This window comes from Perognathus longimembris, chromosome 10, assembly GCF_023159225.1.
Source record: "Perognathus longimembris pacificus isolate PPM17 chromosome 10, ASM2315922v1, whole genome shotgun sequence".
Lineage (NCBI taxonomy): Eukaryota > Metazoa > Chordata > Mammalia > Rodentia > Heteromyidae > Perognathus > Perognathus longimembris.
Window position 1 is genome coordinate 39,536,576 of NC_063170.1, and position 18,410 is coordinate 39,554,985.

General features: G+C 36.7%; 1 protein-coding gene across 5 annotated transcripts in view; it reads right to left on the reverse strand.

Moving 5' to 3' along the window:
* The window catches only part of Tbc1d5 (TBC1 domain family member 5), a 482,236-nt gene that overhangs the window by 176,399 nt on the left and 287,427 nt on the right, over positions 1-18,410 (reverse strand). For all 5 annotated transcript variants that reach the window (XM_048355931.1, XM_048355930.1, XM_048355929.1 and 2 more), the window contains 4 exons: positions 10,586-10,694; positions 8,880-8,969; positions 8,704-8,778; positions 7,367-7,434 (listed from right to left, as the gene is read on the reverse strand). In XM_048355931.1, the coding sequence (XP_048211888.1) occupies positions 7,367-7,434; positions 8,704-8,778; positions 8,880-8,969; positions 10,586-10,694 (342 nt within the window). The remainder of the gene's footprint in view (positions 1-7,366; positions 7,435-8,703; positions 8,779-8,879; positions 8,970-10,585; positions 10,695-18,410) is intronic.

Genomic DNA, 18,410 nt, shown 5'->3' on the forward strand with positions numbered 1-18,410 from the left:
TATTCATATCTATGAAATATAACCATGAATAACCTATACACTATTGTCCAAAAGGACATTTTATAATGATACAAATGTTACATATATGCACAGTCCAATTAACACCTAAATGTAGATACTTCTGAATTTTTAGTGTTTTTGTTCTCTTAATTTAAATAGCCACATGACATGTACTTGGTGTCTAAAAAACTGGATACCACACCTTTCTGATTTTAAAAAGAATTTTACAAAGGATTAATGAATTCTCAAAATAATAAATGGTAAGATTTTTTAAAGTGAGAAAACAAAGTTTGCTTACAATATATCTGAATCTTGGACAACATAGAAACTATAAACAAAAAGAAGCATTAAAATGAGGATGTTGCATCTTAACAAAATATAACAATATTACATAGATTTAAATAGAAAACAGAGCAAAGTAAAATATTACCGATGGCAACTGAATATCAGTGGACCAAAAGATTATTAAAGATGTTGACTATCAAATCCACTAGGCAGTCAAATATTTTAAATATGGACAAGGTAACAAAACGTAAAGAATTTCAATCAATTATTCTGAGAGAACACATTTGACGAAAAGATGATACTACTTAGCAAAAGCTTATAAATACGTTATTCTGAAAATGATGATTGATATAGATATTCAGAATAGACTTTGATAGACCAAATAACATATTTCTTTGGCATACAATACAGAAATGATATTGCATCCTGAACTCATTATTTCTTTTCATTTGAAGTGATGTTGAGATTTAATATTATTGTTAGATCATTTTGAACATGGAAAAGTTGTTCAGAATAGATAATTCAAATTCTAAATCATAAATAATATAAACTAGAAGTTCTTTTATTTCCCTTGTTTTTCAGGATATTTCAGGAGTAAGAATAGAAATAGAAACAACTTCATGATGGATGAGGTGAGGAATAATTAATTGAAATGGATACAAATGCTTTGAGGCAAAAAGGGTGAGTAAAAGAATTTTAAAATCAGTCCAAGAGTTAGATACTTAACACTGTGACTTATTTGGATCAAGTAAATTCAGAAACGATGACGGCACAAATATAGATCTATTTTGCGTTTAAATTCAGACTAAAAGACCACAAAAGTAATACTTAAAGTACACATACGTCTCAGAATATTAAGAAGATGTTAAAGAGTATAACTAAAATTAAAGAACACAGGTCATCAGTTATAAGATTCACAACAAATTATTTAGTAAACCCTGATTTGGTAATATTCAGTATAATAAAAACAAAAGAAGACTGGTGGCATTCTGAGGTCTATTGTGGGGTAGAAAGATGAGACCTTAGCTAGCATCAGAGCTCAATTTCATACTGCTTCTAAGGCATTAATTATCCTACAATGAGGCCTCTCTTCCCTGTGTTATCTATTAGGCTTTGAGCTTATTATGGGTACACTTCATACATGGGTACACTGGCATCTCCAGTGCCCAACATCTTGAGACATTAGTATAAATGTATTGCATGTATATCAACTGGAAATATGATCTAAATAAGACCAAACAAAATTAAATAATACAGTTGGGTGCTGGTTAATCTTAGTGACTCAGGAGGCTGAGATCGGAGGATTGTAGTTTGAGACCAACCTAGGCAAGAAAGTCCATGAGAGTCTCATCTCTAATTATCCACAAAAGTTGGAAATTGAACTGAGCTCTAGTGGTAAAACACTAACTTTGAGCACAAAAGCTCAGAAACAGTACCCAGGCTCTGAGTTTAAGCCCCTGGACTGGCACCAAAATCTGCCCCCACCTCGATATATATGTATCTCTCTGTGTCTCTGTCTGTCTGTCTGTCTGTCTCTCTCTCTCTCTATATATATATATACATACATACATACATACATATATACATCCATACATACATACATACAGATATGCACATTAAGTAATATAATATAAAGCAAATTCTATAGAATATGAAAAAGGTGCAAATTATTTCTAGCTGTAAGACTAGAAAATGTATCATGCACATAGTGGAGATGAATTCCGAAGTCAGGTGAGTTCCAAGAGTACAATAGAAAGCAATAGAGGGAAGTAGCATTCCAGCAGAGGAAGGAAGGAAATATTACACTTTATAGAAAACAGAAAGTACACTACCTCTTTATGGAATACTGTCAGAAACTCTCTTCTAAAAGGGGGATGTATGCTAGAAAAGCTAGGCAAGTCCATTTTTCTGTAGCTTAGGAGAAATCAGAGGAAATTTTGGAGTAAGTAAGAAATTTGCTTTGAGAGGAGTAATTGGGCTGTCACATGAGAAGTAAATCTAAAGTAAAAGATACCAGATCCAATGGGAACAATTAAACTAGCAATATAGGTAGAAAGAAAAAGTGCCCAAAACAGAGCAGTGAAAATGGAATGCAATTGATGAATGTGAAAAACTACATATAATAACCTTTATTTTTTAAAAAAAGAAAATACATATTCCCAAGCTATTTCCTTTTGTTCTTTTTATTGTATCTGTGATTTAAATCCCTAATAATCCAAATATACCTTAATTTGGAATATTACAACAGACTCTTATCTGTCACGTGTTCTCCTGCAAATCCAATACACTCATGGAGGAACATACTTAAGAAAATAAGTATCTATTTTCACAAGGAAAATACCTAGAAAAAATAAAAGCGAGCACTTTCCCATACAGAGAAACAGAAATCTAAAAAGAACTAAATAACTATGATAATGAACAAGTTATAATTATAATTTAGGTTGACTATCAAAACTGCATTTTCCTCTTTAGCTTTCAATTTCCATTATCCAAGTTGGCTCCTATGGTCTCTTAGGCTATGACTGCAACAGTGCCATGAATCATCCATTTGCGTTAACAACTGTACTAAGAGATTAAAATTCTGCTTATGAGACAGATCAGTCTGAAGATGTCCATTTTTAAGATGTCCATTTTCAGCACTTAGTGTGTTTCTGGCTTATTTCATGCTGTACTTTTGTTTTTATGAAGGATTTTTTTCTGCCACTGATTATATAGATTCTTTAATGATTAACAAGGAAATACCTTATTTATTAAATTTTTTGTGTATGCCAATATAATGATGGTCTATTTTCTGACATTATTAGTTATTAGAGAGATCTAGAACTGAACGACGATTCCTCTGAGGGTAGGTTTACTATAAAAATGGGTTAGTTCCTTGTTACTTAGATAATTCAAGCTAACCAAACTAATCCCATACTCCCATCTTGCTATGGCTTTTTTTTTTAATATAACTCCTAAACCCATGATTCTCTGAATTGGACATATTTTTATTATTTACAATGCTGGAGTTTGAATTCAGGGCCTTTTACTTACTGGACAGAAACTATACCATTTGAGTCACATCATCAGCCATTTTTTGCTTTTAGTTATTGTTCATATATAGTCTTGTGTTTTCATTCTCAGCATGCCTTGGACCATGGTCCTCTAATCAATGCCTCCCACTTAGCTAGGAATACAGGTAACCATCAGACCTGGCTTATTTACTCAAGGGTGGTCACACTAACTTTTTCCTAGCTGATCATGAACCATAATATTCTCAGTCTCTGAACTAGCTTTGGATCTGGGATTATGAGTACATCACCAGGCCAAGTTTATTGGTTAAGATGGGGCCTTAACCTTGAGTACCCTTGAATTATAAACCTCTAGTAGCCAGGATTACAGGTGCTTCTTAGCATATAGCTCTACTTTCGTTTTAGATTAAAAATAAAAATCCTCCACTTGTCCATTTTGAAACTTGAACTTACGTTATATATATATAAGAATATAACTTATGGGCTGGGGATATGGCCTAGTGGCAAGAGTGCTTGCCTTGTATACATGAAGCCCTGAGTTCGATTCCCCAGCACCACGTATATAGAAAATGGCCAGAAGGGGCGCTGTGGCTCAAGTGGCAGAGTGCTAGCCTAGAGCAAAAAGAAGCCAGGGACAGTGTTCAGGCCCTGAGTTCAAGCCCCAGGACTGGCAAAAAAAAAAGAAAAAAAAAAGAATATGACTTATATTCAGTTTAAATTATACATTATGTTTATACATAAGTATATAATTGTATGTATTATGTAATATATAATTTTAGATATATAAAATTATCATTCTTATTTTATATATTATATAACTATATATTATGTAAATTTATTCTTATTTATAACAAAGTAAGTTATACAACTTAAGTGCCAGAACATGTCATTTAATTTATTCAGTATTTAGGGTATAGAAAGAGAATATTAGCAAGCTGGAGACCTTCACATGGTAATAGACATACTAAGAGTTCATGTATAGACAAAACTACAGCTTAAACTGTAAATTTCTAAATTACCACCATGGCTGCACATATAATAGGTTGAGCATGCATAATGTAAAAATCCAAAATTGAAAATGCTCCCAAAATCCAAATTTTTGGGAACACTGACATGACATTTAGCAAGTTCTGGATTTTAGAGCATTTTCAATTTTGAACTTCTGGGATGGTCAATTGGGAAACTCAATGCAAGTATCCCCAGATGTCAAACACTTGAATTTCTTTCTTTTTAAAATATTATTATTGTTTTTAAGTGGCTGTACAAAGGAGTTGCTATTCACCAAAGCAGTTTACGAATGGAGTGCATCTTAATCAATGGTACCCCTTTCAACAAGTAAGCAAGCAGCACAAGTAGAAATTTGCTCTGAGAGGAGTATTTGGGCTGTCACATGACAAAAAAGTAAATCTATAGCAAAAGATACCAGATTCAATGGGAACAATTAAACCAGCAATATGGGTAGGAAGAAAAAGTACCCAAAACAGAGCAGTGAAAATGGAATGCAATTGGTGATTGTGAAAAACTACATATAATAACCTTCATTTTTAAAGAAAATATAGAAAATACATATTCCCAACCTATTTCCTTTTGTTCTTTTTATTGTATCTGTGATTTATATCCCTAATAATCCAAATATACCTTATTTGGAATACTACAACAGACTCTCAGCATCAATGTTACACCTTTTAACATTCTGACCCTGTCCTACCAACCTACCCTTTTTCCTCACCTATGTTAATTTTAAGTTATATGTTTTGGATCTTTTATTTTTTTTGCCTTTAGCAAAGCAGTTCATGTGTACAATGTATTTCGATCTGTGCCATCACTTCAGGATCTTCACCCCCTTTCAACCCATCCCTTCCCTTACATTTCTCAATTCTGTGGTTTATAAAATTAATTCTTGCCTGCATTCTCCCACCCTCCCTCCCTCCCCTCCCCCTTAATTTTTCTTCCCTTCTTCCCTTGGCCCCATCCTCCCCTCTTGCAAATACCCATTTCCTGGTACTTATTTTGTTTGGCTCTGACTTAGTCTTTTTAAAGAATTACACTATTTTCACTTTCCATAGTTATTATACTTCAGTTAATTCATTTGTATCCACTTGATTACCACCCAGTGTGCTTATTTGTAGATTTATAAGCAATATAATAAAAACTGACAATATCAAATGTTGGTGTAGAAACTCTAAAGGAACTCTATTACACTGTTGGTCAGAATGTAAGCTTGTTCAACCACTCTGGAGAGCAGTATGGAGGGTCTTCAAAAAACTAAACATAGAGATACCCATCCTATGATTTAGCAATCCCACTCCCAGGTGTTTATCCAATAGAGCACAAACAAGGCACACAAAAAGCTAACAGCACTAACATATTCCCTGAAGCATTATTCACCACAACCAAAGTATGGAGTCAGCTTAGATGCCCCACAATCGATAAATTGATCAAGAAAATGTGGTAAATATATACAATAGAATTCTATTCCTCCATTAGAAAGAATAATGTTGTATCATTCATAAAGAAATAAAAGACTTGGAAAATATTACATTAAAAAAACCTAAGTCAGGACCCAGAGAAACAGGTTGCATGGTTTCCATCATTTGTGGTAATTAGAATATGTCTATAAATCTCAAACACTTATATGTCTAAACATTCTAAATAATTGCTGCTTAGCCTGTATTTATCAATCCAGAAATTCTTGTGAGGTAATTGTTAATATCCCATTTTATAGAAGAGGATAGAAATGGAAGGGGAAATGTTAGAAGAAATCTCCCTGCAATTAGAGCATATATGATTTGGAACTCATTCTAGAATCTCTACACAAATTCCATCTACTTTCCAATATATGACTGAGAAAGATGTAGTTCAAAACACATAAAAGTTATGTGATGTTAACTCTGTGCTAAATACATCGTTCTTTTTCATGGTAAATACTGAGGAAATTGAGATTGTCTGCAAATCAGAAAAGCTTCAAGAGAAAGAGAAAGGAAAATGCTAAGATGTAATAGTTTTGACACTAGGAAGTAGTAGTTCATGCTTGTAATTCTAGCTGCTCAGAGGCTGAGATTTAAAGGTTGTACTTTGAAGTCAGCCTGTGCAAAAAATTCCATGAGATTCATCTCTAGCAAAAAAAGTCAAAAGTGGAGCTTTGGCTCTAATGGCACAGTATCAGACTTGAGCAAAAAGTTAAGCAAAAGTATGAGGCTTGAAGTTTTGACCTACAATCCTAGCAATAATGTAATAATAATAAAAAAATAGTCAATAGTTGTCATTTAAACAGTAATACCTGTAATCCCAGCTACTCAGAAGGCTGAAAACTGAGGATCACATTTTGAAGCTGGAAACTCCATGAGACTTCTCTCCAATTAACCACCCAAAAGCTGGAAGTGGGAGTGTGGCTCAAGTGGTAGAGTGTTAGCATTGAGTAAAAAAGGGACAGTGCCCAGTCCCTGAGTTTGAGCCCCTGGACACACACACACACACACACACACACACACACACACACACACACACACACACACAGTAGCTTGATCTTATTCACACCTGTAATCCTAGTGACTCAGGAGGCTAAGACCAGGAGGATTTAGTTTTAAAGTCAATCAGGGCAGAAAAGTAGTAGAGATTCCGTTTTCCATTAACTAGAATAAATGTGTGGCTCATGTGACAGAGCACTAGCCATGAGTGAGAATGCTATGCTAGGCCCCTTGAGTTCAAATTCTGTACCGACACACATACACAGAAAATAATGAAAAATAGCTTGGCTAAATTTTTCTAGTAATAGTAATAGAATGACTCCCCATAAAAATGTAACAGAATCACCTGATTTCAAATAACTGTCGGAAATCAATAAAATTATTCATCTTAATATTCTAAACAGTTTATTTTGAAAAAAAAGGTATACTGTAATCTGCATTTTGAGAATGAAAATAGTCCTTACTATGAAAATCTGCTCAAAAATCCTTCATGACTAACAGAATACTGAATTCAGTGAAGGCTCCACTACAGGTTTTACATTTGCTAAAATACCAATTATTAACTGACATTAATTTGAATTAGTGAAAGTAAAGGTTACATACGTTCTTTTGACATCTTGTTCAATCATTGATCGAAGCTCTTTATCTTGGAAGAATTTATTCCAAAGACTCTGAAATAAGAACAACCTAATTAACAAATCACATACCTTTGCTTGAGTTGTATAACTTCAATTTAATAATTTAAAGATTAATTCTTTCCTAAGTTATCTGTTCAGGTTTCTTGCATAGGAAATTTAAGATTATAGTAATTGTTAAAATTTAGTCTAACACAAAAATATACACTTTAACACCAATTTTTCCAGTCTGTTTTTGTTGTGTTTTTTTTTTTTTTTGGTTGCTCATGGAGCTTGAACTCAGGGCCTGGGTACTGTCCATAAGCATTTTGCTGAAGACTAATGTTTTACCAGTTTGAGCTACAACTCCACTTCTGGTCTTCTGGTGGTTATGTGGAGATAAGATAAACTTTCCTGCCTGGGCTTGCTTCAAATCACAATCCTCAGACTTCAGCCTCCTGAGTAGCTAGGATTATAGGCCTGAGCAACTAATGCCCAGCTTCTATCTGGTATTATTGTATGTTTTAAAATTTTATATTATCTCTATAAAGGGAATGCTTCCGGTGCCAATAACAAAAAGGCATTTGGATAATGCAGAGCCCACCAACAAAATGTTCCCTATTAGAACCTGACTTGAATTCTCAATGCACTAAAATGTTTGTTTATTGCAAAGCTTGTTTAGTAAGCTTGAAGGTTGTTATATAGATTTAAATTGTAGACTTCAGGAACATTTAAAAAATTACTTAATATTTTACTTTCTATACTAAATATCACATACTAATTATGTATATCAGGAAAAACTAATGCTAACATCATGTATTACATGAGATTAAAACATTCTCAGATAAATATCAGCAACTGAAAAATTACCCCAATTCTTCCTTGACCTTTTGAAAACTTTTTTACAGACTTCTACAAACAGTTATTTCTTTCTTCCTGGGAATTAGTCCTGCCAAATGGGGCCATCACTCTTGGTGGTCATCTAAGAAGGATTTTCTCAGCCATTCCATTTTTCAAAGTAAGCTTGCTAACACAGCCTTATCCTTATCTGTATACTCTTCTTTTGAACTGTCAGTGCTTAAGAGACCCAAGAAACTTCTCTGTAGTGACATTCACAGCAACAAGTTATAAACTCCCTATAATATAATACAGGTTTAGTGCAGAATCATTTCCATCAGCTTTTAGGTAATTCAGTATGTAAAGAAAATATTTGGCATAAAACAAACTTCTTTCATATTAATTTTCTAGTAGTCACATAGCATGTTCTTATTAGTAAACCAGTCACATAGCATGCTCTTATGAGGTAAAAAGAAAGGTGAACTTTACTCCTTCATCCTGTGAAAGGGGATTGTTGATCATCAAATCTTGTTGGCCAACAACTTTCCTTGGGTTTGTGATATGCTAGTTAAAACAAAAAGAAAACACAAACATGGATCAGGTTCTTGGACTTAAAAGTACACATAAGAAAATAATTATGTAAGTTATATGTATTATTTACTCACTATTTCCTTAATACTGCTATACCAGGCTCTCAATTCTTTAATTCTACTTATCCATTGACTTTTATCTTGAGGAAGAACACAAAGAAATAGCTATGAAGAAAAAAGGAAGACAAAGTTTATAAAAATTCAAATAAATACACAGTGAAACTAGGTCAAACAGACATATCTGAAAATGGAAAAGACATCCATTGGTGGTATTCCACAATCATATAATTATTCCAATTTCTAATAACATATATTTGGAAATATTTGGGGATATTTAAGAAATACATAATAGAAAATTCAAGCCTGAATAATTAAAGGTTAAAAAATATTATCTCAAAAGCGACAACTTAAAATGGAATCAAGTTCCCTTCCAGATTTATATTAAACTCAAAACAAAACTCATTCAAGTATATTTCCCATTTTATATTCCAATCTTACTGGGAGTGATAGATTTATTTAAAAATGAAAGATTGAATTAGTTATTTCTGTGTTTGAGGTTTTTCTTAAAAGAAAATAGAAGGGCTGGGAATATGGCCTAGTGGCAAGAGTGCTTGCCTCCTACACATGAGGCTCTCGGTTCGATTCCCCAGCACCACATATATGGAAAACGGCCAGAAGGGGCGCTGTGGCTCAGGTGGCAGAGTGCTAGCCTTGAGCGGGAAGAAGCCAGGGATGGTGCTCAGGCTCTGAGTCCAAGGCCCAGGACTGGCCAAAAAAAAAAAGAAAGAAAATAGAAGAGCAGTCTGAAGGTTAGAGGACACTGGGTAAGAAGTAAAATTATTCCTTTTAGAAGAAAAAATGTAATTTACTAATGGCAATTAGCTTACAAAAATAAGCATCTTTTAAAAGATAGATTTAATTTTGTTTAATATTAAAATAATTCAGGATTTAGGTTTGTTTTTAGCAAATTAAGCATACTAAAAGTTAAAGAACATGGGATGAAGTTGAGCACAAATATCCTCATACAAATTTTCTAGCAGCTTACAGAAGAAAAATGAATTTTAATTATTAAATCTACCTTATTAAATGTACAATTTTTCTAATGTACCATGAATGTCTTGATTTATACAGACTTTACTAAATTTGATTTTGCATACAGCACTAAAACTTTTGATAAAAAGTCAGCAAAAATTAGTCCAAGCCTGAATTTATTTTGGAAGCTTTTTGTTCAGAGCAAATAAAAAGCTAACTGCAGATGATCATTCCTATTAGCCTTTATAACCAATGACATTTTACTGCTGAAAGAGATGAACTCTATTTCCTTTCAATTTTTGATACCCTCATTTTGTAACAGAAAAAGAAATGTAAAAAATCTTTTCTGGTCTTTGTTGAAAAAGCGAATTAAACAGGAGGATGACTAAATGATGGCACACGATAACAAGAACTTGAAAGATACCACCTCTGCCAACTATCTGACTTCAAGAATTTCTGTAAAACCTTGTAGGTAACATAATTGTGTTGTTCTGAAATTTGCACCATTAAAAGAAACAAAATGACATTATTTCAAATGATTCTTTTACAATCCATAGTAAGTCAAAGACTAAAAGGACTTAACTTTAATTAGTAAATGTTCTAAGAAAAACAAACATGGATGGGCAAAGTATTGGAAGTGAAGCATCTTAGAAGATTCAGTGATCCCCTGAATGGGTACTATTCCAATGTATCAGGTAGGATGCTGGTATATCACAACCACAAACTGTAAATAAATATTTTCTTCTTACCTTCCAGCAAATGCTGCGGAACCTGCTGCTTCTCAGCTGCCCATTAATCCCCTTCTGCCTTACAGTTGCCAAATAATTGTTGTTTACAAACAGTTCTTCCCATTCCTTCCTATAGGAAAGAAATCAAAGCATGGGAACCCTTTTGTTAAGTACTTCTGCTTTGAGTGCAGTGGTACAGGAAGTTAATTTCAAATACATGCATGAAATGTAACTTTTAAAATGTATATTTAGTTGTGTTCTGTTTCTGAATGTGTAGCTGTCTTTTTTAGACAGTTCTTTTGAAACTTAATGAATATGTAGATAGCTATAATTACGCCAGCTACTGAAATACATGATGTCTATAGAGGCTATTTTATTTCCTCTAAAATGTTGGTCATGCAGTTCAGTGGAAACAAGAAAGAAACAACAACAAATTAATATAAACGTGTGACTGAGTTATACATTGACAAAGACACCTACTCCAAAAATATTCAAGAAAAAGTGTCCTATTGGTTGTATTGGCTTTTCACATGAAATATTTGTTAGAATAAATCTGTTTCTTTTTAGTGTTATGTTGGGCAGCTTAGTTTAGGAGACTACTTTTAGTACTACTTACTATTGAAATATTTTTGACTTCTTTCTACATGATTGGTTTTAAAATTTTAACAGGTGCAGGCAAATTTGAAGAAAACATCAAAAAATTAAAAAGCCTCACTGTAAAAACTGTTAAAGGCAAGCTTGAGTACCTTGCAGTACCTATGGCTGAGTAGATAAACAACTGAAATATGCCTCCCAGGCATGCAGACACTAGGGGCCTAACACCTGTGCCTCATTAATATACAAGTAAATCTGCTCTACTGGGAAACAATTGGAAATTAATTGTCCCAAACCATTTACTGAGTTTGAATAAAGGAATTAGACCTATATTCCTAGCATCTTGCACCAAACTAAACATTAAGAGTCATTTGTCAACAGTTGAGGATACCAAGATCAGCTTCATAAAATTGCTCTCAAATTCCATAATGCTACAATAAAACTGAATTATGATTTAAAGTTTTTTATCAGAGCAGAAACTCCGGAGGCAACATCTTAAAGAAGAGTTCCTAAAAAAGAAACCCATTACAACCCTGCCCCAAGCAGTTGTTACTAGTCAGATCTCACTTATTTTGAAAAAGACCTTGAATACTATGCTTATAGCCATGAATGTAGCCAGTTGTACACTTGAAAAGTTAAAAAAAAAAAAAAAAAGCCTGACCAAAGAGTAAGATATACCATTCGGCCATGGAGTTCCAGAGGAATGCTGAAAGACACATTCCCTATGGCCATCAGGAGAACAGTTACTCTTAGCACAGATCTGCAATTAACTAATGATCCTTTAACAGAGGCTTGTGACTAAACATGACAAATCATACACTTGTTTTAGTGCCTGAAGAAGCACTATTTCACAAGCTGGGTGCCCGAAGCAATCCTACTCTGAAGGCTGAAATCTGAGGATTGTGGTAGGAAGCCAACCTGGTCAGGATAGTCCTTGAAATTCTTTATATCCAATTAACCACCAGTAAACAGGAAGTGGTAGCGTAACTCAAAATGGTAGAGTGCTACCCTTGTGTGAAAAAGCTCAGGGACAGTGCCTAGTCCCTGAGTTCAAGTCCCATGACCAAGCAAAAAATAAAAAAAAACGGAAATACATTTTTACCACCAATCCTGAACATTTTCTTTTTTTTTTTTTTTTTTTTTTTTTTATTTTTTTTTATTTTTTTTTTATTATCAATTGAACATAAATTTTTTTTTTTTTACAAGGTGCTGTGCAAAGAGGGTGCAGTTACATAGTAGGGCATTGTGTACATTTCTTGTGATATCTTACAACCTGTTTTCCCATCCCTTGTCTAGGTCAGGTAGACCCATATGCAGTATACAATGTATCAAGCACATATACAGTGTTCACAGACTTGGTCTCTACTGTCTCTCCATCTCCCTTTGTTAACAGTCATATATCAGGGAGATCATGCCCCTTTGTTTTCTGTGTTCTAGGCTTGTCTCACTCAACATTATTTGTTCGAGTTCTGACCATTTCCCTGCAAATAACAATATTTCACCATTCCTAATCGCTATGTAGTATTCCATTGTGTATAAGTACCATATTTTTTGGATCCATTCATCTGTGGAGGGGCATCTGGGTTGTTTCCAAATTTTGGCTATTGTGAATTGTGCTGCGATAAACATGGAAGTACAAATGTCCTTTTGATATCTTGGGTTTTGCTGTTTAGGATAGATGCCTAGGAGTGGTATGGCTGGGTCATAGGGTAGGTCTATATTGAGCTTTTTGAGAAACCTCCATACTGTTCTCCAAAGTGGCTGTACTAATTTGCACTCCCACCAACAATGGAGAAGGGTTCCTCTTTCCCCACAGCCCCTCCAGCATTTGTTGTTTCCTGAGTTCAGAGTATAGGCCATTCTAACTGGGGTGAGGTGGTATCTCAGGGTTGTTTTTATTTGCATTTCCTTTACTAGCAGGGATGTTGAGCATTTCCTCATGTGTTTCTTTGCCATTTTTATATCTTCTCTTGTGAAGTCTCTCTTTAGCTCTTTTGCCCATTTCCTAATAGGTTTATTGGGCTTGGAGGGGCTTAGTTTTTTGAGTTCTCTGTAGATGACAGATATCAGGCCTTTGTCTGTTGCTGTGCTGGTAAATATCCTTTCCCATATCGTTGGCTGTCTTTCTATTTTGGTGGCTATGACCTTAGCTGTGCAGAAACTTTTTAATTTGTAGTAGTCCCATTTGTTGAGTCTTTCCCCTATTTGTTGTGCGCCTGGGACTCTATTCAGGAAGTTCCTTCCTGTGCCTATAAGTTCTAGTGTCTTTCCTACTCTGTCCTTCAGTAGTTTCAAGGATTCAGGTCTGATGTTGAGGTCCTTGATCCATTTTGAGTTGATCTTGGTGCATGGTGATAGGCTTGGGTCTACTTTGAGTTTTCTGCATATGGCTGCCCAGTTCTCCCAGCACCAGTAGTTGAAGAGGCTATGTTTATTCCATTGTATGTCTTTAGCTCCTTTGTCGAATATCAGTTGGCTGTAAGAGTGCGGTTTTATTTCTGGGTCTTCAATTCTAATCCACTGGTCTTCCGATCTGTTTTTATACCAATACCATGCTGTTTTTGTTATGATGGCCTTGTAGTAGAGCTTGAAGTCTGGTATGGTGATACCTCCTGCACTATGTTTTTTGCCTAGAATTGCTTTGGCTATTCTAGGTTTTTTGCTGTTCCATATGAACTTATGGATTGGTTTCTCTATTTCAGTGAAGAATGTGGCTGGGATTTTGATAGGTATTGCATTGAATTTGTATAACAATTTGGGCAGTATGGCCATTTTCACTATATTGATTCTGCCTACCCATGAGCATGGGAGGTCTTTCCATCTCCTTGTGTCTTCTTTGATTTCCCTTATTAGATTTTTGTAGTTTTCATTGAATAGGTCCGTCACGTCCTTGGTTAAGTTGATCCCTAGGTACTTTATTCTTTTTTTGGCTACTGTAAATGGAATCGTTTCCATAATTTCCTTTTCTGTTTGTCTATTGCTGGTGTACAGAAAAGCTGCTGACTTTTGTGGATTGATTTTGTATCCTGCTACTTTGCCAAATTGGTTTATTAGATGTAGGAGTTTGGGTACTGAGTTTTTTGGGTCCTTGAGATATAAGATCATGTCGTCTGCGAATAGGGATAACTTGATTTCTTCCTTGCCGATGTGGATCCCTTTGATGTCCTCCTCTTGCCTTATTGCTATGGCTAGGGATTCCAGTACTATGTTGAACAGAAGTGGGGAGAGTGGGCATCCTTGTCTTGTTCCTGTGTTTAGGGGGAATGATTTAAGTTTCTCTCCATTTAATATGATATTAGCAGTTGGTCTGTTGTATATGGCTTTTATTGTTTTGAGGAATGTTCCATCTATTCCTGTTCTCTCCAAAGCTTTTAATAGGTATGGATGTTGTATTTTGTCAAAGGCTTTTTGGGCATCGACTGAGATAACAATGTGATTCTTGATTTTAGTTCTGTTTATGTGGTGAATTACATTGATTGATTTACGGATGTTGAACCATCCTTGTGACTGAGGGATGAAGCCTACTTGGTCATGATGTATGATATTCTTGATCACTTTCTGGATCCTGTTAGCTAATATTTTATTGAGGAGCTTTGCATCTGTGTTCATTAGTGATATTGGTCTGTAGTTCTCTTTTTTTGTTGGATCTTTGCCTGGTTTGGGGATGAGTATGATATTAGCTTCGTAGAATGAGTTCGGGATTTTTCCCTCCGTTTCTATTTCGCGGAAGAGTTTGAGGAGTATTGGAATTAGCTCCTCACTAAAGGTTTTGTAGAATTCATTGGTGAATCCATCTGGGCCTGGGCTTTTCTTAGTAGGGAGGTTCTTGATTACCTCCTGTATCTCACCGTAAGTTATTGGTTTATTTAGTTGATTTATTTCTTCTTGGTTCAGTTTGGGCAGTTTGTACTTCTCTAAGAATTGATCCATTTCTGTAAAATTATTGTTTTTTGTTGAGTAGAGGTTTTGGAAATAGCTCCTTATGATTGTTTGAATATCGTGTGTATTTGTTGTAATTTTTCCTGTGGAGTCCCTGATTTTACGTATATGAGTCTCTTCTCTTCTTTTTTTTGTGAGTCTTGCAAGGGGTCTGTCAATTTTGTTTATTTTCTCAAAGAACCAGCTTTTAGTCTTATTTATTTGTTGAATGGTCTTTCTATTTTCAATCAGATTTATCTCTTCTTTAATCTTTGTAATCTCTCCCCTCCTAGTCGTTTTAGATTCTGTCATTTCTTGTTTCTCCAGTTGTTTTAGTTTCATCGTGAGGGTATTCACCTGCTCTGCTTCCATTCTTTTAATGTGGGTACTGAGTGCAATGATCTTGCCCCTCAGTACTGCCTTAGCTGTGTCCCATAGGTTTCTTTGTGATGTGTTTTCTTTGTCATTGTGGCTTATGAATTCGTTGATTTCATCTTTAATTTGATCTGTGGCCCAAGTGTTGGATAGCAGCGTGGGGTTTAGCCTCCAAGAGTGTGTATAGGCTCTGTGGTATCCTTTGTTGTTGAGGGTTACCTTTAATCCACTGTGATCAGATATAATACATGGGATGATGTCAATTCTTTTGTATTTGCTGAGGTTCTTTGTGTGGGCTATGACGTGGTCTATTTTGGAATATGATCCATGGGCTGCTGAAAAGAAGGTGTATTGGGTCTCTGTAGGGTGGAAGGTTCTATATAGGTCTGTTAGATCCATTTGGGCAATGGTGTTATTTAGGTCCTCAGCTCCCTTACTAATCCTCTGGGTGTTGGATCTGTCTCTTGGAGAGAGAGGAGTATTAAAGTCACCCACTATGATTGTGTTTGCATCTATCTTGCTCTGTAATTCTGTGAGAATTTGCTTGACATATGTCGGGCCTCTTTTGTTCGGTGAGTATACATTTATCACCGTGATGTCTTGATTCTGGATTTTTCCTTGTATCAATATGTAGTGTCCTTCTTTGTCTTTTTGAGTGGACTTTAAAGAGAAATCCAGCTTGTCTGAGATCAGGATGGCTACACCTGCCGTTTTGGTGGGTGCATTTGCTTGGTAGATCTTGCTCCATCCTTTCATTCGAAGCCTGTTTTTGTCCCTTGCTGTAAGGTGGGTCTCTTGTAGACAACAGATGTCAACTTTTTGCTTGCGGATCCATTCTGCCAGTCTGCTCCTCTTGATCGGGGAGTTTAAGCCATTTATATTTAAAGAGATCAAGGATAAGGGTGTTTTTTCTCCTTCCATTTTCTTGTTGGGCTGTTTTTTCCTGTTGTTTTTTTTTTTTCTTCTTGTCTTTAGTGAGCTTGTGTTTCTGCTGGACTTTGGCTATTGAAGTTTCTTTCTGAATCTGTCTGTGTGTCTTTTACGATCTCTGTTGGGTGGGCTTCCCCTCTTAATATTCGCTGTAGGGCTGGTTTTTTATTCACATACTCCTTTAGCTCCTCTTTGGTGTGGAAAGATCTGGTTCTCCCTTCGAATGTGAACTCCAGTTTCGCTGGATATTTGATCCGAGGTTGTAAATTGTTATTCTGAAGTACTTGGATGGTGTTCTTCCACTCACTTCGAGCTTGGTAAGTTTGTGTGGATAAGTCGGATGTTATTCGAATCCTCTTCCCATTGAAAAAAGTTTCCTTCTTCGCTTTGGCTGAATTCAGAATTTGCTCTTTAATCTTGAGGTCTGTAGTCTTGAATATTATGTGCCTTGGGGTGGTTTTCCTGGGGTCTGGCCTGCCAGGTGTCCTATAGGCTTCGGTTACCTGGATGGGGTCCCCTGTGAGATTGGGGAAGTTTTCTGCAATAACTTTATTGAGAACATGATTAAGCCCTCTGCTCTGATATTCGGCTCCTTCTTCTATTCCAATTATACGCAGATTATATCTCTTGTCTTTGTCCATTAGTTCCTGGAGTAATCTTCCCTGAAGCTTCACCTTTTCTTGGAGTGTGGTCATTTTCTGGTTGTTGTCAGCTGCTTCATCGTCCAGGCGAGAGATTCTGGATTCCATATGGTCCACTCTTTGTGTTATGGTTTCAATTGCGGAGTTTATGGATGTCAGAGAGCTATTCATGGTTGTCATATCAGCTCTGATCGTGGAAATTTCTTCCTTTAAAGAGTTGTATTTTAAGTCTATTTTTTCATGCATTTCAATTCTCAGGGTGTGGAGATTTTCTTTAAAGGCGGCTTGCATTATATCCATTTTTGCTTCCATTTCTTTAAACGAGGCTTGCATTGTATCCAGTTTTGCTTCCATTTCTTTCTTGGCTTCCTGGGTGTCCTTCCAGATTTCCGCTCTAAACTCCTGGAATTGTTTTCTGATTTCATTTCTGACGGTTTCGATCATTCCTGTTAACATGTCCTCATTTGCTTTTTTATTCTCCATCTCCTCTCCAGTCGTGCTGCTTTTTGGAGCTGGCGAGTTGGCTTGTCCTTTGATGAACTGAGTTATGTTTCTTTGTGATTTGCGCATCTGGAAGTCTGTGTAGTTCTTCCCTCCCTTCTGTGTAGGCGTGTCTGCGTCAGCAGGTGCTGTCGCTGTCGCCCCGCCCACCAGTGCAGGGCACGCCTATCAGAGCGGGCGCTTTCGCCGGGGCCCCGCCCTCCTGTGCACTGTGAGTCCCCTACAACAGGCACTTAAGTGGGGTCTGCCTCCCAGAGCGAGCCCTGGGTTGTTGGGTTGTGCTTGCGCCCTCCCGCGAGTCCGTTGGGGGGGGGAAGCAGTATGTGTGGGGCCCAGTGGGATCGACTGTCCGGGTGTGGCTTGGCACCCTCAGACCTCGCCTCCGCTTCGAGGAGGGGGAACGAGATCAGGCTCAGGTGACCCTGCTGGGCTGGTATTGCCCACCAGCGCCTGTGATTTTAGTTGTAAGAGTCCGCAAGGTCTAGGCGCCTCGGGTGGGGCTTGCCCTGCCGGCCGTCCCTGGCCCCTGTTGGGAAGGGGACGGGGCCGGTTCTGCCAGTTCAGGAACCTTTGGGGGCTTGGGGCTGTTCCGCCCTTCCCCTGCTAGACTGGCTTCCCAGTGCCTGCTGGGAGCTTCCCGCCTGATTTGGGGAATCTTTGTTCCCACGGGAGTGGGGAGGGGGAGGGAGGGAGATATATCGTCTTTGTCGGGCTTGGGTCTCCCGTTGGGGGAAGGGATTATGGGGGACTCACTTTTGCTGCTTTGTGTGCGTGTCCCGCACCGCCGTTGGCCCTTCAGGGGTTGGCGAAGTGTCGTGGTGGCTCCCCCGTTCCCTCTTTCTGCCGCGCTGGGTTCCCTTGTCCGAATCCGGTGTGGACCCGAACTT